This window comes from Pterocles gutturalis, unplaced genomic scaffold, assembly GCF_000699245.1.
Source record: "Pterocles gutturalis isolate BGI_N339 unplaced genomic scaffold, ASM69924v1 scaffold19124, whole genome shotgun sequence".
Taxonomy (NCBI): domain Eukaryota; kingdom Metazoa; phylum Chordata; class Aves; order Pterocliformes; family Pteroclidae; genus Pterocles; species Pterocles gutturalis.
The window spans coordinates 25,598-45,925 of record NW_010136167.1 but is presented as its reverse complement, the minus strand read 5'-3'; the positions used below and the strand labels follow the sequence as shown (position 1 = coordinate 45,925).

General features: G+C 37.3%; 1 protein-coding gene across 1 annotated transcript; it reads left to right on the top strand.

The window, feature by feature from the left end:
* Nucleotides 1-2,183: 2,183 nt before the first annotated feature.
* On the top strand, nt 2,184-20,294 carry USP14 (ubiquitin specific peptidase 14 (tRNA-guanine transglycosylase); the record flags this gene model as incomplete). The annotated part of the gene is made up of 15 exons (XM_010082218.1): nt 2,184-2,329; nt 2,938-2,970; nt 4,717-4,821; nt 6,581-6,684; nt 9,190-9,248; nt 11,165-11,295; nt 11,602-11,682; nt 12,467-12,546; nt 13,945-14,059; nt 15,433-15,498; nt 15,826-15,918; nt 16,889-17,017; nt 18,089-18,149; nt 19,238-19,345; nt 19,468-20,294. Coding segments are annotated over 15 exons (1,463 nt in total), but the record flags the coding sequence as incomplete, so codon positions are not given.
* Nucleotides 20,295-20,328: the final 34 nt, after the last annotated feature.

The window sequence follows — 20,328 nt, the reverse complement described above, 5'->3', positions numbered from 1 at the left end:
TTTCGGCAAGGCTCGGTCCTGCGAACGGGTGTCATACACCTCGGTATTTGTCCTTTCTTGGTTTGTTTTTGTTTTGTGCTGCTCTCTGTCAGACAAGACATGATTCTGCATCCGTGCCTCCGAATTTATTGAGGTGCATCTCTCCGATCTTTTCAATCCTTTATTTTCTAGTTAAAACCAGAGGAGTTAAAATTTTCTTAAATCGTGCCGCATCCCCCTCGTCCTCCTGGCTGCGGAGGAAAGTTTCTAGTGAAGACTGCAAGAGCAAAACCTCCAGTGACGTTTTTAGGACCAGTTACTGGCTTTTTTTTTTTTTTTTTTTTGGCTTCTTGGGGCTTTTTAGTATGTGAGGAACAGATTGTAGGTGGCCTCAGTACATAGTTGTGTCCCTGTTTCTCTGCTCTTTTAATTGTGGTTGGCAAACTGGGATCCTGATGTCAGTATAATAAGACTTTTCCTAAACTCCAGCACATCTGTGTAAGCTGTGTTTTCTGTTCAGTGGAGCAAATATGTCCTACCTTCCTTCTTAGTTTCTATTGTTTTCAAATGAACAATTTTCTCTTTTGTTTTGGAAATTTTTGGTGGAAATTTTGGTTGCCATCTCTGAAGAGAAGACTCATGCTCTTCTGTTCCCTCCTCTTGAGTGCTGAGTTGTCAAAACTGGTGACGTGACAGTCAATAATTGCTAACTCTTCTGTGTGTTTAGCAGTAGATGAATGATATTCACAAATGCAAAACTTAAATGACTTGTGTGCAGCTGACTTGTTCAGTGACTGAGTGGGTTGTCTTCCTGGAAAACGGGAAAAGAATTGTGCTTGGTAGGTCTTAAATATGCAAAATAATCAATGTGTTTTTTTAAAAAAATTGGAAGGTTGGGCAAATCAGAAGGTACTTTCTACTAGTAATACTGAAAAGCCAGTCCTTTGAGTTGCTTTGTAGGCTAATTTAGACTAAGTTTTAGTAATTCTTTATTATCCATCACAGGCACTGCATACATCTGAAATCTTAACCTTCTTGGAAGGCTTTTTATAATCGTGACTTTTAAGAGTTTTGTGTTGAAAAAATCCTAGAGTTGCCATAGTATATTTGCTTAAAGCTGAAGTACAGGTAGAAGGAAAGATATGGTTTCTCAAAGTGTGGGGGTATTTCAGCCACTTACTGTGCACATAGAATATGACTGTGTGCTGTATTTTGTAGTTTTTCATCAAATCTGTAGCTTGCTAAGGTAGCCTTGTGTACATATGAGAGTGATTGGAAGTGATAAAAGACGTGTAACCATTCTTTAAAAACATGCTGTTCATTCCAGGCATTTGTATCTGCTCTTGGTTAGAACACACTTTACCAAAGTGAAGTTAACGTGCCTTTGTGTCTTTCTGCCTAATGTTTGTGCCGGTGATCCCATTTAGAGCTGTGCTTTGCGTTAACAGATTTCACTTCTTATTGCCAGTCCTGCCCCCTTACCAGGGTCAGGGCTTCTGGAGCTGCAACCTGTGCTAGGCTGTTGTTCATATTTGCACGCAGGTACGTCACTTGTGCGAACACTGGCAAAACTGAGGAGGGTGGCCGTGATGGTGTTGTCAATGGCCCTGTGAGGTTAACCTCCCACTGAAAGGCAGCAGGAGGTGTGCTGTTTTATGGGTCCTGTCTTGACGCGCGCTTGCCTCATCGTGTAGCTCCGTGTGAACGATACTGGCAGCCAAAGCTAGGGGTGTTAAACAGTCGCTTTGCTATTAAAGAATGTTATTGTTTGCCATTGAAGGAGAACAGAAGTGCTGTGGAAAACTGGACTGAAATTACACATCTGAACTTCCTTCAGAAATTTGTTTGCAATGAACTGTTCCAAGAGATTGGGAGAGTTGCTTTTGAGCTGTGTTTGTGAAGACTTGCCCAAAGATTTTCTGGTGCTATTATACACATTTATTGCTTGCAAAGTTTCTCAGTATATATGTTGTTTACAGTTGTTTTGTAGGATATTTTTAGACTTGCTGGAAATAGTATGTTCTGATGCCTGAGACACCATGTACTAAAGGTATCCCTTAGCTTTATTGTCGTCAAGTTTTAGAGTTGAAAACTGAATGGTTTGAGATGGTATAAAGTCTGAAATTTGAAATACTGGCTCAGTCTTGGTAATTACATTATTGTATGTTGGGAAATAATCTAGTTTCAAAACATTTTGATTGCAGTTAACGTGAAATGGGGAAAAGAGAAATTTGATGGTGTGGAGCTTAACACTGACGAACCTCCAATGGTCTTCAAAGCCCAGTTGTTTGCACTGACTGGAGTTCAGCCAGCTAGACAGAAGGTTATGGTTAAAGGAGGAACTCTGAAGGTAGAAATCCATGGTTTTTATCTGTTTTCTGACTTTATTACATTACAACTTAATGAGCAATGACCATTTTCTGAAAATCTTTCATTGTGTATATTAAACTTTTCAGAAATAATTCAGTATAATTCATTGCTTACTACTAGAAAATACTGGCAAAAGTTTGTTGCTAAATGTTTGTACACTGCTGTTTTAAAATACTTCTTCACTCTTTTGTACCAAATACTACTCTGCTTGATGGATTTTTTTTTCCTCTTCCTTTTTAATGTTCAGAATCTGAATGTAACTTTTGGCTTTTTTAGCTTGCTTAAGGTGAATTTCTCTGGCTCTTCTTTGCTGGAGACTTATAGGTGTAATGCAATATATAGAACTTTCCTACAAAAAGTTATTTATGTCTAAGCAGTGTTAAACAACAGATGAAGAACCTTATTGAAATGACAGTTTGACTGCTTTTTGTTTTAGTGAGACAAGACTTGATGATGTGTTAATGTTGTGGAATCTTGGATGAAACACAATTGTATCTTTAGAAATTTGTGATTAATATTAATGAAAATACTTGCTTGTTTTTTTTCTACAAGATAATTAACTTGCCTTTTATTTCATTTCAAATACAGGATGATGACTGGGGGAACCTAAAAATAAAGAATGTAAGTTCCGAGGAATAACTAAATTTTACTAGTTCAATTTTTTGTTTTGTATTTGAAGAAAGATCTAAAGTTCTTCCCGTTTCTGTTTAAATGGGTCATACCTAAGCATTCTTACCAAGTCCTCACCTTTTCTAGCATCAGTAGGGAAATTACACAATCTTCCTGAAGTACCTGGGAGCATATCTGTATTTCTTTCTTTCTAACAAGAAATGTTCTGCATCATACCAGTGGTCCTTCTGTGTTGTCTGTCCCTGACTACAATAATACATAATATTACTTAGAGCTTGTGAAATGCTGAAGTTACAGCTCTGCCTATTTTCTTTTTTTTTTTTTTATCATCCAGCTGAAATTTGTTCTGTACTAAGTAGCTGCTGTTTAAAAACAAAGCCATTAATAATGGTTATTCATACCTTTGAATAGTTAAAAAAAAAATGAATTATTTGTCTTTCTTACCTATATAATATTGTAACAGGGAATCCCAGAAATTTTTGTTTGGGTTTTTTTGGTCATTTTAATTTCTTTAGGTATCTTATAACATCTGTTGGGTACAGGTTTTACTCCAGTTCTTCACTGAGCAAATTAAATTAGGTAGAATTACTCTTACCCTTGTAATTAGTTTGCAAGCAATGATGCTAACATGTAGCTGCAGCTATTGTAACAAAGTCATTCAGCAAAACCAGTATATAGTATTCTTGTCCTTTTCTGCATACTGTTACACTAAGAGCTACCTTTACTAATTTTAACAATGTTATATACGAGTTCTAGGGATTTATTTACACTGTCAATGCAGTTTCTTTCCATTCTGTTGTCCATCCTTTTCCTTAGCACTATGTTTTTCAAGGCACCAGACAGGCATTTTCTCTGCCTTTGATAGACCTTTTTATATAGATGTACTCCTGTTGAATGCTGAAAAACTCCTTTTCCTTATGCTAGTCCAGCAACCATGGTAATTGATTGCCTTTTTTTTCCTTTCTCTCTGGAATGTTAGTCCTTATGCCTAAACTGACCGGGGTAATTTTTTGTTATTTTTCACTTTTCAATTAATTTAATGTTTGCAGAGCTTGACAAACCAGAGGATGGGGCTTCCCTTTCCCACTTGCTTTTCTGGTGAAAAAAACAATTTGAAACTCAGAGATGTGGTCCTCATTATCACCCACATATGTCTGAAGTGCTTCCCCTGATTCTAGACTAAAGATTAGGGATTTTTTGTTGTTGTTCAGAGAATTCTGAATTTGAGAACTTGAGACTCTGTCTATTGAGAACCTCAAACATTACAGCTTCTTTCAAATCGGAAGTTAGCTGCTCAGTTATCCTTGGTTCCAAGGTATTTTCTAAGACTTAAAGGAAAGAGGAATACTTGCAGTGAAGCGTTGGAGGTGCTTGATCCCTAGTGGTCCATCAGGAGGGGAGCTGTTCTGAACACTTCACATTGGGATATTCTGTGAATGTTAAATTTAGTCCCGATTGGAATCCGGTATTGTCAGCTGCTGGCAAGCTCACCAGGCTCAGTGGAAACATCTAGCACAAGTAATGCTGTGGAATTGTTCTCAATAAGTACTTTCTAGATATTGAGAAAGTTAAGGTATACCCTTGAGAAACAACAGGGCAGCATCAGTTGTGCAAGCTAAGAGAAAGATTGTGTTTATTTTTGGGGAAATAGCTGGAATATGTCAAGAGCTTAATGACCTTTTTTAGTTGGAAATAAATGGCCATAAATATTTATTACTATTTTTACTGTGTTTCAAGGGGATGACCTTATTAATGATGGGTTCCGCAGATGCACTTCCGGAAGAGCCAATTGCTCGACCCATCTTTGTAGAAGACATGACAGAGGAGCAGTTGGCTTCAGCTGTAAGCATATTTCAGACTTTGGTTTCTTGTAAACCTTTGAATAATGGTAAATTTTTAAATACTTGCAGTTGCTTAAAAGTGGATTTTGAAACTGTAATGTCTGTTTAGGACTTATAGCTTCTCAAAGAAATGCAAATTTATGTTGGGTTTTTAATGAATACGTGCAGTACAGATAATTGAATTTTGATATATAACAAAATCTGAATAAGAGAAATGCAATAGCAGTGATGAGAAGTCTGCAATTTAAAGTCATATACCTAGTGCTGTTTTTTCTTTAAGCAGGCAGCTTAGTACATTTTCTAAAAATAGCATTTCTGATGTTTTTAAAGAATAAGTTGTATTGCCCTTGCTGTACTAGTGTCCTGAACATTGCCTGAATAAGGGCTCTTAGATGTGCAGAATTTTTTCCTCCCTCCTTCAGATCTGTGAAGGGAAACTGAAGTTTATCTGGGGTCAGATGTATTTGGGGTTTTGTTTGTCCTTGTTAGTAGCATTAGGTAAACTTTTCTTTCTGAAAAATGAAAGTAAGTTTGACATGAATGGAATAGACCGTATGTTTTCCTTTATGGGAGTAAAGTCTGGATGAGCATAATGAATTTTTTTTTTAGTGAAGTAACTTATTTTTTGAGTTGTTTCCTTTTTTGACAATTTGAAAGGCTTGATTTTCTCATCAGTCATTTGAACTAGCAGTTCTTTGTCACATTTAAAAACAGTTGCGTGACTGTTGTCAACTGCGCATGGAGAACAGGAATTATTTTATGCATGTCTGTATGAAAACGGATCTGTAGTTTAGCACTGGTTTTGTCCTTCAGTATTTAATGCTTTCCATGGCACCAGCAGGTGAAGGATGTTCATGTATTTTTGAGACTAACCCTATACACAGACTTTAAGATAACTGAGAGGCAGACAAGGAGATGATTCAGTGTCAGATGACATTTCGGAAAAGTTGGTCATATTACATTTCTCTTATTCATATTTTGTTATACATCAATATTCAATTGTCTGTACTGCATGTATTCATTAAAAATGGAATACACAGCTAGATGAATTCTCTCTTCCTAAAATAATTAAGTGCTGTTTGTATGCAGTCTTACTTCAGTTTCATTAAACTACATTATTTTCCCTGACAACTACTCAAATATGCAGGATAAAAAAAAAAAAAAAAAGAAAAATGCTATTGTATTGTGATTTATAGTTGTTTTGAAACTGGATAGTTAAATTATTAGTTGGCTTTCACATTTGTCAAAACTTTAGAAACTCACAAGTTGTCTAAAAGGATCAAATTAATGATCTGTTTGAGACTTTTGGAGAGGAGTTTAAATAATGCTTTTGTTTCTAACTATGAATTTCATCACATTCAGAGTTTTACTGAAAAGTGCTTTTAATTGAAGCATCAGTGTTTCATACAAATGTATTCCTGTGGAAATTTCGTAGAAATAAAACTTTAAGGTCAAAACTTGAATGAGATTGTAATTGAACTTTCTGAATGACTGCACGCTTGAAGAATATGCTAATTGAACTACATATGCACAGAAAAGCCCCAAATAATTCCTGAATGTCCTCTGAAAGCACTGAGTGGTGAAATGATTTCCACTGGAAAGTGGATCTGGAAAACTTCATAAACTTTGGAATATTCCAAGTTTTACGCATCTCTGATCATTCCTTTTCTTAGAAATTGATGTCAAATTATAGCGTTTATACAAAAATGGTTGCACATCTCTCTCAGACCTTCAAGCGCCCTTGTAAATTTTTTTGGTAGATGGAATTACCATGTGGATTGACAAACCTTGGCAACACTTGCTACATGAATGCTACGGTTCAGTGTATCCGCTCAGTGCCAGAAGTGAAAGAGGCCCTTAAAAGGTAGGATTCGGTACAAAAATACCGTGACTAAAATGTTTTCTTTAGCTTACGAAATAGGTGTTTTGTGGAACTGTTGTCTTAGTACTGGTATGGATTATCATAACAGTCTGTTATTCTTTAAATCTATTCAAGATTAACATAATGATCAATTAAAGTTTATCCTATATCTGTGTTAGCCTGTCCTTTTTAAAGAACTTTAGGCTGTGTATTTTTTGGAACTGGCTTTTAGTGGAGAGAATGTGTTTTGCCTAGCTAAAAGTAGTTCTTATCAAGACTTGTTTCAAATGCTTACACGAGCTACTGAACTGCTAACCCTGTTTTCTGGTATTAGTTTGTATGGCCTTGTTCTGTATAAAAGAATCGTACGGGAGTCCTGTGCCTTTGAGGAATATATTTTTTCAGTTGCTTTATTATACGATGTGTTTTCAGCTATGAAATTCTGGTGTTACTGAAATTTGATACTTGGAGGTACAGCAGGAAGCCCTGAGATAGGACCATGGGTGTTAACTGTGGCAGCAGACTGGAATTAGCTGTCGAATTAGCTGTCTTGTGGATGTGTGGGGAACAGAAGACAAGCCATTATGGAATTTCTTCATTTGTTCTGATTATAGAATAACTTTTTTTCTGAATTTTGGAATTTTTTTTTGTTATTCTGGACTGAAATGTGGAAATGGCCGATTTTTTTTTTTTTTTTTTTTTTAATCTATGAGAAACTTGGGAAATTGGGAAGATTGGAGGAAAAAAGAATACATGGTAATGTGAGCCTGAATTTGTCCTCCAGATGAATTACAATGAGAAGACCATCAGCATTTAAAAACTGTCAGAATTAGGTAGAGTATTGCCATCTTAGGACAAGGAACTTACTTCCTTTAAAATACACTGCATTCTTGATATCTTGGTACCCAACTGGATATTCTAGATTACTGTAAACACTAGTTATTTAATTACTTAGGATTTTTCTTCATTCTGTTAGCTGGTGAACCTTAATTATTTAGCACTGAGAACTATTTGTGAAATACAGAAACTCTGTTTTAAAAGCTTTTTCTTGTTTTTCAGTGTTGTCATTTTAGGAAAGTCCATTTATTTCCACGTAAAGGACTCTGAGTTACTGCACTGAATCAGAATATTTGACAAATATGAAAATGTACCCTATCAAAGTGCCGGATTGCAATACAAGTCTGGCCTTGCTGTCTGTGGTGGATTCACAGGCAGCCGCTCTTTTTTCCCCTTGAGACTTAGCCTTTATTTGGTTTTCCCTGCTTAATGACAGCATGGAAGGGTGTAGGGCAGTGGGAGGGAAGTGAAAGGACTCACCCAGGAAGGCTTCCTGTTAGAGCTTCATTTCTTACCAGATGCTCTGTCGATCTGTGTAAGGGTACTTACTACCTGTTCTGCAGCTTGACAGGAGGAAAGTTTCCTGCTCATTATCTAGCAATGGTGTCTTGGTGTCAGGACCACCACCACCACGTGGTCGCAACACCGCCTCCCCCCCCCACTCCTCTCCCGGTAAGATGGGGGCAAATAAGAAAAAGTGGAACCTCCTGAGTTGAGATAACGACAGATTTTTAATAATACCACACGAGGAAAACCAAAGAAAGGAGAATATAACAATAAGACAGTATATAGAGTATAATGGAAACACTGATACAATGAAAATCTCACCACCACGAGCTTCACAAAAGAGACCCCTCTCCCGGCTAGCTTCCCCTTATATCCCGGGCATGACGTCAGCATGGTATCGAATATCCGGCTATGCCCAACTCCCAGCTTCTGCGAAGAATTAACCCTATCCCAGCTGGACCCAGGACAAATGGGCAGAATTCTTAAAGTTCATTCTGAGATGAAAGAATGCATGAGAACCCACCTTTTTCTTGAAGGCTTATATGCTTTGAGGACGCCATCTGTTCCTCATGCAGGTGGTATATTAAGAAATCATTCAGAGTGGTAAGTTCTAGTAATACAGGTGGACTCGCATACTTTTTCAGTGTGGGAAGTAGCTCCCCAAGAAGAATGTCTCACCTCTCACTGCTTTGCTTCTGCTGCAGAGGGAGGAAGCAAGCGTGCCCTCCATCTCTGTGTGTTTTGTCTGCTGTCTGTCCTTGCAGGTGGTTTGTTCCATATATCTGAAGAAGCTGTGGCAAATGTTTCAGAAATGGGTAGCTTCTATACAGTCATTTTAATCAATTTTTTAAAAATTGGATTGTGTCTTTGAGGCAAATGGGTTAGAAAAGCAGCATTGATGTATCCAGACTTCTCAGTCTGCATTTATTTGTTTATTGTGTCAAGGATGCCAGTTTTCCCTTGCTTCCATGCAGTGCTTGCAAAATAATGGAGAATTTGAGATGAGCGTGAGTAAATCTTACCTTCAGTTACTTCTGTTTCAGTGATTGATTTATTTTGATACAATTAAATAAATCTATCTGCTGTCTGCTTTATGATTTTAAAACCTGTCTGCTCTTCTTGATTTTGTTCAATTGCATCCAAATTATTTGTCTTCTCTTTTAGGTATGGTGGTGCCTTAAGAACTTCAGGAGAAATGGCCTCTGCTCAATACATCACTGCAGGTTGGTGTTTAGAGTAGAACACAGGGGTTCAGGCTAGCGTGTGATTTCTGCTAGCTGCAGATGAGAAAATTGCTGTTAGAGCACTGCCCATTTTTCATTAGCACATATGCCTTAGGAATTTCAGATCTGCTAGCACCGGAGGATTCATTTTGCTCTGTCGTTAATATCTTTAATGGTTATTCTGACCATGGCTGCAAAGCATACATTTCTGCATATTACCTAGTGCACACTAAGAAAAATAATATTCGCGTGTGATCTAGGCATAGATAGAAATCATTCATATCTCTTACTGTTTTGCATGGAGGCATAAAGTAACTGGAATTTCCTAAAGCGGACTCCAACCATCTGTTGATTTGATCATTTTGCACAGAAATATTTTAATGAACAGTTCTTTATTTCACTTAATAGTAGGCTAGCGCCGTACACCTAGAATATGTATTTCATTGATATTTTTTAATATGATTTATTGGCTGAGCATTATTGTTAAGGTACTAGCTGAGGCTTTATAAGTGGTCTTAGCCTTTACCCTAAAGATTCAGATTTCATAACTGAAATAGAAAGTAGTGTCTTCAAAAGTGAAGTTACTCTGTGTTGTGGTGATCTGGGTGCTCACAATGTGGGAGCTCACAATGGCCCCGTATCTCCAAGCTCTAACTAGAATTCTAGTTAGACCCCTTACACTTGAACAAGGGTACTACTTGTCCACTTTTTCTTTTTTTACTCTATTTCATTGCCCCACTAAGATCCTGGGCCAGGACACTGGGATTTCTACCAGTCCATTTAAGGAAAAACAAAACAATATAAGGAAGGAAAGGTCCAGTTTGTGGGTATGCCTGCTGATCGAATTTTGGGGTGGTAAGTTCAATGGTTACTCTATACAACCATGCCTGCCCCTCCCCTTTTCACTGCCTTTACTTCGTGTCCCTTGTTTTCCTTTTAAGGTGACAGCTCTGCATTTTAGGAGTCTTAATAGTTTAAGATCTGAGTAATTCTTATTTAAGTCTTTGGTGCTGAGCTGGTCAAGAACTTCTGCATGACACTTCTGGCATTTTTTAAAAATTGCTGTGTCATATCAGTTGTCCCTCTTATCAAGGTCAGTGAAGGTATTTCTTAAAGAGAGGAAGCAACTGATCTTGGTTCCTTGTAATCTTGCCTATATTCACTTATTCAAGAGTATCATTCCTTAGTCTCTCCACTTGTAAATCAGTGACCATGCAGACTATTGCCTACCTCACAGGGTTGTTGTGAGGATTAACAGGTGTCTCCAAAGTGATTTGTGGATTTATAATGCCATTATCTGGGTAGATAAGACACGTGTAGCATTGTGTCCAGAACAAAAAAGAAAGCCACTTGTATTGTCATGCAATCAGTAGCATTCATTGAATTGCACGTAGTTAATGAACTGTCTGCACATATGCATACACATACTTGTTTTCCTGGATGTTAAATTAAGCGTATTTTCTAGATATTTTAGTTGGGAAATATGAAAACTTTTCCCAGTAGCTGGTGAAACTTAAGGTGCTCTAGAGGATAGATTGTGAATGCCTTCTGGTATCTGTAGGTGTAGTCCTCTTGTGAAAACGTTGTTTCTCAGATGTGTTTTAAATGAAATCTTAACTACTCAAAAATGTTATGTGTGTATTTTTTTTTTCTGTTAGCAGCCAGGAAAGACAAGGCACTGTGCGCCAAACTCTCAGAATTGTCATGTTTACGCTTGCAAAGACATGTTCATGAATGAGATCTTAGGTGCACCTGTTGTGCCACCTGGAAAATTTGGCCCTGCTTTGGAAAGATAAAATTGGACACTGTTAAATGATCAGTCTTTAAATGTTGCTGTTGTTTTACTGTTCTTTTTAAACTTCCTGCCATGTTTGAATTGTTTTTCCACTTCTCAAAGCATTCACTTTTTCTTCAAGCTCTTAGAGACTTGTTTGATTCCATGGATAAAACTTCCTCCAGTATCCCACCTATCATTCTACTGCAGTTTTTGCATATGGCCTTCCCACAGTTTGCAGAGAAAGGTGATCAAGGGCAGTACCTTCAGCAGGTAAAGACTGATGATTACCTTATTGTTTGAAAATTCTGTAGTATGTTGGAAGCTGAGAACCAAGAATATTTTAAAACTTTCCTTCGCCTGTGAAAATAATTTATCCCAATGAAGTGCTTGCTTTTGTATTGTGTAGAAAAGTTGAATGTAATCTCAAGTGCTAGCTCTGAACATGTATAGTGCAGTAGGGAGAAATTTTTAGTTAAGGAATCTTTACATTTGGCTTTATAGTGTAAAGATTGGTGGGTTTAATATTACTAAATCATAACACTGCTATTCAGATTTAATGTTCTGTTCCCCTCCTAGGATGCCAATGAGTGCTGGGTGCAGATGATGAGGGTACTACAGCAGAAGCTGGAAGGCATAGAAGGTGATACAGTTATGGAGGTAATTGTAGTCTTACTCTAACCAGAGTTAGGATTTATAATATTGCCCTTTTGCTTCACATACTTTTTGCTAAGGATTATCTGTTTTGTGAGTTCTTTAGCATGTGTCTATAGTCCAGTAAGTGAATTTGCTTTCTGATGTGTCTGATCAGCATAATGCTACCTATGTCATGTTAGCTATGCAGTGGAGTGCACTATAGCAATACTTTGCCTTTGGGCTTTGTAAGGCACGCATTGGACAAGGATGACTGAGTATGCAGCAGCTGGCCTTGATAACCTGTGGATTTAGCACGTAAGAACTTTTTTTCTGGGAAAAACCCCGTCCTTGTGCTACAGTATTCTTGGCTACAAGAATGCTATTTCAAACAGGCAGCTAACTTAATCAACCTGAGAAGAAATTACTTGAAGATTTTCCCACAACGTTAGCAGACTGACTCTCTTTCTCTGCAAACTGTTTTCTGGAGAGTTGTGGCAGTGGCAAAAATCTGATAGACTACTCTAAAATTTAAAGACAGATTTAAGTTGGGGAGCAGGGAGGTGTGAGTTTTTGGTTGAAATATTGCTTGCTAATATGCTTTGACGTGCCTTCAACAGCATGCTACAAATACATTTGTTTTGAAACTTTCATACAGTGTAAGGAGATTGACTGACTAGGAGAAAATGCACCTATAGAAAAGGTGAAGAAATAGGCTTCAAAGAATTTAAATAAATGGGGTTATTTTGTCTGTAAAGAAGACTGTCTTTACATGCTATTTAAAGTTACATCATAAGAATTTGTTTTACAGACAGACTCTGGAGCTACAGCAGCAGCTTCTAAAAAGAAGAGTTTAATTGATCAGTTTTTCAGCATTGAATTTGAAACAGCGTATCCTAAAGACTAAGGCAAGACATAAAGAATGACAGTAATTTCACACTTTAGCAGCTGAATGCAGGGAGGATGAAAAGCATAGTCTAGAATTGTATAGAAAATAAAGGTGTGCGTTGGGGAAGAGAGGGAATGATGTATTGCAGGAGTACACAGAAGTTAAGATTGGGTATGCTTTGAGAGAGAAGATGATGTGGGGAGGTAATGGAAATTTACAGAAGAAAACCCCACTGAATTTAAACACCAGATTTTCTTTGCAGAGAAGATTGCCAGTTAACTACTTTAAGGATGCTGAGATGTTTTATGCACATAAAAGTCGTTATGTTCCTAAATAGCCTGGTTTTGGCTTGTTAAGGGAATGTTGCTGAGTTGCCAAGTATACTTGGCATAGTAAACAAGGACAAAAGATAGCTTGATTAATTTCTTATGAAATAAGTTAGATGCACACAGATTAGCAAAACTAATGCAGCTGACAACTTTCTAGTAGCTTTTTTATAGCAAGAACAAAAAGCATATCCCCACATTGGGGCACATATCTCATGCCAAGTATTATTCTTTTCCCACTTCTCCATCCCAAAATCCTGCCTGTCATTAAACTGACCACCACTTCTAGAAGGAATTATACTGTGCATTTTCTGCATCTGAAATAAGGAAACATCACCTTTGATGAAGTACTGTATCTCATAGCTTTGTAGTAATGAAGAGTAAAGGCCTTTATTAAGGTAGAAGTCAGGCGTGGGTTGGGGCAATCCCAAGCACAAACACAGGCTGGGCAGAGAATGGATTGAGAGCAGCCCTGAAGAGAAGGACTTGGGGGTGTTGGTTGATGAGAAGCTGAACATGGGCCGGCAGTGGGTGTTCGCAGCCCAGAAAGCCAACCGGATGTGTAGAAAATAATGAAGAAATGGACTTAATTTCAGTGAAGAGGACAGATACAAGGCAGGGAAGGGAGGCTGTGCATGTTGAAAGAAACAGGAAGTCTGGCCAGCAGCAGTTTTTCATTAATTGTAAACGACAATGGAGCATAATGTTTCAGGAGAGCTTCAAAACTTGGGATTGGCAGCCAGTTAGTATAATCTGTGTCCTGGGGGTTGAGTGGTGGTGAACAGAAGAATGAACAAAGCAGGCTTCACAAGTTTAAATGGTGATTAAAAAACTTACTTTCCTTTTTTTGGTGTGCTATCTGCCTCAGCTACCACTTGTCATTAGACATGAAGGAACAGATTGTTTAGAAGGAAGGGCTGTTTCAAATCTTCCTTTCTATACTACAAGAAATAAAAGTACTATTGATGCACAAGCACAGGATTATTTTATATTACTGTGCTGGTCAGCACATTGTTTTCACGAAAGCAGTAGTTCAGCTCTTAGTGCATGATGGTTTTCCTTAATTTTGTGAAGCATGAAATGTACAGAAGCTGAAGAAGAGGAAGTAACTAAAGGAAAGGAGAATCTGCTTCAGCTTAGCTGCTTTATCAATCAAGAAGTGAAATATCTGTTTACAGGACTAAAGTTGGTAAGCCATTACGACTTCTTTTATTTAATTGAATTTCTAAATGACCTGTGTTTTTAATCTATGACTTGGAATTGATATCTGCTGTCCAACCTTTACAACTTTCCAAGATTTTTTTTTTGTGTGTTCAATGGGAAGATGGCAGTGACAATGAATTACATGTTAATGTAAAGCAGACTTCAACAGAGCGTTTTCTTGGCCCTGACATGGTCTTCCCCATGCAGGTAACCAAGTGCAAGCCAACTTGTTACTTGTAATTAGGAACTGTTTCTTCAGCTGGCTTTTACTTCAAACTGAGCAGTATCATCATTTAAATATTCTGGAAATGGTTCCCAATAAGTCCAAAAGTCAATTTTAACATTGCGGGTTTTTTTGGTTGCTAAAAAAAAAAAAAAAAAAAAAAAACAAAATTTGGAATAATTAAACTTTAATGTTGTAGATTTTGAAGGGAGTGTTATTTTCCATGACACCACATCATCTTTAAACTGTTTATTTAAGTAGGACTTCTTAAAGTAGTCTGCACTTTTTATACATGCATATATATATATTTTTAAGGTTTATAAGTTTTATATAAAAGTTTTTAGGGTTTTTTGGAGAATTTGAAGGAACAAGAAGAGGAGCTACTACAAAATCTTTGGATTAACTACTTTTGCAGAGTATTTGTATAAGAGCAGGGATGGAAGCAGTGATCTGGTTTGTACAGGACTGGACCAAGTTGCATGGTTCTCCGATAATCTTTCTACCTGCTTTTTCTTTTCTGACAGAATTTAGAAGAAAAAGTCAGATAAAATAGTTAATGCTTACAAATTAAAAAGAGTATGAAAAAAGAAACCTCACTTTCAGGCCAAAAAAAGGTCTTCTAGAATTCTTATGCTGGATTGTCTGTAGCAAGTAAGTCACAACACTAACCACCAGGTCAGTCTTTCCCTGAATTTGGAAAGGTCCGTGGAAGCAGAGTATCACCACCTGTCTCCTTATACACAGCTCTGTCTGCTATAGACTGAGTTGAGAAACATGCAAATATTCCCCTAAAAAGAAACTTCAGATTTTTCTTTAGCTGTGTTCCCAGCATGACATGACACATCTGTAACAAAATCCAGATAACTTAAGTTGCACATTTTAATGCTGTAGAATAAAATTTTCTGCAGAGAGAAACTTTGTGTTGTCAGGGGTCAGGAATGAGGCTGGAGCTGACCGTATGAATGGGCATGGTCTTTCTGCCAAGGAATTCCAAAATCCTGTGTGTCGTAATGGCTGATAGCAACAGGAGAGACTGGCAGAACAAGGTTTAGTTGATGGTTTGTTTCTCTGTGGTGTACTTTTCTTTAAGCTCTGTTTTATGATGAATGAATGTGTTATTGCCTTTTTTTTAACAGCGTCTTCAAGAGGAAATCACCAAACTCTCTCCAACACTGCAGAGAAATGCACTCTATATCAAATCTGTGAGTAGTGCTTGTTGCTCTCTTTATGATTCTTTTAACTGTTGTCAATTTTCTGTCCCAAAACACAAAGTTATTGCTGGAACAGCGTGTGATTCATGTTTATAAAGCATCTGAATATCCACTACCAAGAAATTTAAGACCAGTTGAAAATTATTCATTGAGTACACTATTATATAGAGCTTCAAATTAGGAAGCCGTGTTATATTGCTATGTGTTTTTGTACAAATACGTTCCCAGAATAGCCTGTAACTTAGCATGAGCAGTGTTTAAGGTATAAAAGATCTGTGAATATCTAAAGTAATAGCTTTCTCTATTTTTTTTTTATAGTCTAAAATTAGTCGCTTGCCAGCATACCTGACTATTCAGATGGTTAGATTTTTTTACAAAGAGAAAGAATCTGTGAATGCCAAAGTTCTTAAGGTAAGTGGGATTTCTGCATATTGAAGTTTAATTCCTCTTTATGCTTTTCAAGGAGTTTTTATTATAGGTAGACAATTAAGACTTGAAGGCTATTTACTAAATTGTTTGCTTTTAAATTACATTTTAAAAAATTAACAGTGCAGTTTCTCCACCTAAGTACAAAGTAGCTTTGTTCCCAGTTGTGATGATGTGTGGCAGACTGTCCTACCAAAATATCTGGGGGAGGAGATAAGGGATAGAAGTGAATTTGTTCCCATACTGTTAGGATTTTTTTGTGTGTGTCTGTTTTCACCAGTGGTTCAGAGGAGAATGAAAACATGGCCCTCTCCTTAATTAAACAGTCCCTGGACAGTGTTCTAAAGTTGATGAGAAATGTTTATGCTAACAAACACTTCCTGTATTAGTTATTTTAATTGTCTGGCTTTCTGATTGACAAATACAAGAACCAGCTGCAAACAGCTAAATGTTCCAGTGTTGCTTTCTGTTGACCTTGGCTGACAGACCTCCTAGGCTGCCCAGAGAGCATCATGACAGGTGATGCCTGTTCCTTAGGAGAGAACGAAGGGAATAAAGATTGAAGGCACAATTAACTATTTTAGAAGATTGTTTGGATAACACAAATTGATGTTTTTGCAAGTGTACAGGCATTCTACATGCATTTTTTTTTCCCCTTAGGTCTGTGTAGGCATTTCCTTAGTATAAAAGTATGACAGCTAATAATGAAGAATCTAAATATTTATACTGAATGTAGTAATTTATGATGTTTTGTTTACGCTAAATCAGACTTTCTTCTGCGAAAGTATTGTAGCCCTTTAGTTTAAGTACTGTCAGCAACATTTCAATGGATCAAGTTGTCATAAATGTGATGAGAGTCGCATTTAATTGGACTAAGTGTTGTCTTCCCATGGGAGAATGCTTTAATGTGGAGTACCAAATGATGCTTATAATCTTTATGCTTTTTACTTCCTAGGATGTTAAATTTCCTCTTATGTTGGATGTGTATGAGCTGTGTACGCCAGACCTTCAAGAAAAAATGGTTTCTTATCGATCAAAATTCAAAGATCTAGAAGACAAAAAAGTAAATCAGCAGCCAAAGAATGTAAGTCTTATGGCGATTTCGTCAACAGTTTGATTAAATAAGTCATACATCTGAAATTGGGGTACCAATAAGGACTAGAGAAAACTTGACTTCCTTAAATATATTGTTTTCTTAATTAGCATTCAAACTCCTTAGTATTGAGCTTTAGATTTTTTTTGTGTGTTTTCATGAAAATACAATATCTGCTTGGTATGACTGCTTGATGAGACATGTTACATGCTGTAGATGAACATGTTGCTTACATTTTTATTTCAAAATGTGTTAAAATGTAGTGCTTCAGCTCACCATCATTATGCATAAAGGTTTTCTGTGAATTAGACAGAATTATTCTCTTCAAACATTACTGCTTGCTGGCAGGTCACTTGTTCAGTGGAGTATAGGCAGCTATTTCCTGCTCACCAACGGAAAAGGGTTGTGCAAGGAAGTACTACATGTCTGAGTGATAAAATTTCGAATGTATGTACTAGGGAGCTAACAGTCTGTACTCTAAGAACTTGGTAAATCTCTTACCCTGTCTTACATATTCTGAAGCTGACTTCCCTTTCTGTAATGAAAGAAAAAAGTAAATGGGCTAAAACTGTAGTGTTTTAGCTGTTTTTTTTTTTAGTATGCTAGTCTTTTCCTGGTCCAATTCTTGGCAGTTTCATTTAAACATTTGAATAAGGCTTGCATCTCTTTTTACACAGTTAGAGCAAGGAAAGAGTTCTATTTTAAAACAGACTCTACCTGGTATTTTCTTGTTGCCACTTCTGCTGCTAGCAAGTCCCTAACAAGGAATAAAGTCTTCAGTTGCGGAATTGTTTTCATGCTCCAAACCTGTAAATCTGGTGGGTAAACAGTCTAGGCAGTATGTGCTGAAATAGTTACATATTTGCTTTAAAAAGTGGTATTGTTTAGATTAGGTTTTTGGATATCCATCTAGAAATAGAGTAATGGAACTTGTTTCAAGTTGAACAAAAAATATTTATGCTTAGAAACATCTTTAAATGAATGGAGAGTTGGTATTGGATAGGATTGTGCTAAAGCTTTTTCAAAACCATTCCCCATTAACTCACATATTCTGTTCTTTAGTCTAGTAAAAGTGATGGTGCACAGAAAGAAGTTAAATACGAACCATTCTCTTTTCCTGATGGTGAGTAAGTAGGGAAGTAAGTCTATTTTAAAGTAACTTTTACTCATGTTTAAGTGGACCTGATGGTAGGAATATTTTGAGAACCCTAGTTATTTTTAAATGCCTTTTAAAATTAATTTTCTGAAACTGACAGAAATTTAAGGAATTAAAAGGTTAGGCAAGTCAAAGTGCTGTTGAGATAGTCAAAGATGAAATTGTTATCCATCTGTCAAGTTGATGATACATGGAAGCTATGTTTGCATGTAATGTGCAGTTGTTTTGTATGCTTCCTTGTCAGTGTGTGGTAGGAAGCTAAAATCAAAACAAACTTAAATTGGACTTTGAAAACTGCTACAGTGACACTAGTGTTGCCTAAATTTGGGGGGCTTGGAGCTTGAACGTTCTAAGCATTCACTCTGGTGTTGAGGACACAGTGCAGAAGTTATTTTGGACGTCCTTTTTACCCAAAATGTTACCATGCAGTGCTTCCTGAGTTCTGTGTGAGCGAAGGGGGTGTTGACTAGCTTGAGAGCACAGTGAAAACAGGATGTTCTGAAGTGCTGAGAAATGCAGTAAAGACTGGTTGGGGACTGTACCACCCTTCTTGGTACATTTGGAATTAGCCACTTTTTTCCATTGAAAAATTGAACAGTGTAATTGAACTAACTGCAGAGTTGTTGATCTACTGTACTTGAGTATTCTCAGCAGTGTTGCTGTACAGCCCGTGCTCAGTGTGTCTGTCCTTGCAGTCTCATGGCTTGTCCTGTATGCAGGCAGCAGCTGCTGTTTGAAGGAAGCATTGGCCAAGCCTGTCCAGAAGGTTTACTGACCACACATCCGTGTTCTAATGCTTTAAGCTACTACCTTTGCATTACACCTGGGATACATATTTATGTCATGAAAATGGACATACTCAGTTTCCTGAGGGGCTGTCCTGGCTGAAAGCTGCTGCTTTTAGTTCACAGTGATTCAGAATTGTGCTGTAAATGCGGTTTTACAGCTACAAGTGCTGCAGTGTGGCTGATGCATCTTTGGTCTGTGTGCTGTTAAAAAACACTAAACCTGTTCCTGTAAGACTTGCATAATTTTTTCCCCCTCTCTTTCTTCAGATATTGGTTCTAATAATTGCGGCTATTATGACCTGCAGGCAGTGCTAACACATCAAGGCCGATCAAGTTCCTCTGGGCATTACGTGTCTTGGGTTAAAAGGAAACAAGGTAAAAAACCAAAACCAGCAATGTTAATTATCTTTTTACAGCTTCTTTCATTTAAGGGGCTGTTAAGCATGCTTAGATTTTATATACCTAAATTACAAATACTCCTTTTGTTTTTCTTGCAGATGAATGGATTAAATTTGATGATGACAAAGTCAGCATTGTTACACCAGAAGATATTTTGAGGTTATCTGGGGGTGGAGACTGGCATATAGCTTATGTTCTACTCTACGGACCTCGCAGAATTGAAGTAATTGAAGATGAAGCTGAACAGTAGTCTTCAATTTTAGTCATTCTGCCTAGGTGTGAAATAAATGTTGATTACTGATCACTTCTTTAACCCCAGAGCTTTAGCAAGTGGATAAATAATCTGTTCAAACCTTTTCATGTGAAGAGGGACATTGTTTCAAAACTGATCCACGTACCAATTAGTCACTACGGGACTGGACTGCACTGCCCACTGTGGTGGTGACAATACTTAAAATAGCTTTAATGTCTTGCAGAAGATAATTTTTTTTTAAATGAGCTTCTTCCCTGCCCCCCCCTCCTCTCTAATGTCATCAAGTATTTATTACACACCTGTTCTCACATTTGTTACTCTTGCATGGTTTATACCACAGTTCAATAGTAGCTGTCCATCCTTGGCCTTACCTGGCAGTCTTGTTCGGAAGGTAGAGGAGAAACTGTTGGCTTGTTGCGTAACTCAGTGCTGCTGCCCATAGCCAACAACCATGGCTACAATCAAGTATTTGTCCAGCCTGACCTGCTGATTCAGTCTGTTCTGTTGCTGGCATCTCATGGCTCTAAAATAACTTGTGATTGACAATGTGTCTCCAGTAAAAAATAGTCTTGGTAGTGTAGGTAGTATGTTTCTGTTTTCACTTCTTGGGCCACCAATGATGAATGTCTGAAAGCAGTCATGTAATAAACCCACTTTTTTTTTTAAGCTGTAGGGATTTATCTGCTGTCCTGTTACTCTTTCATCC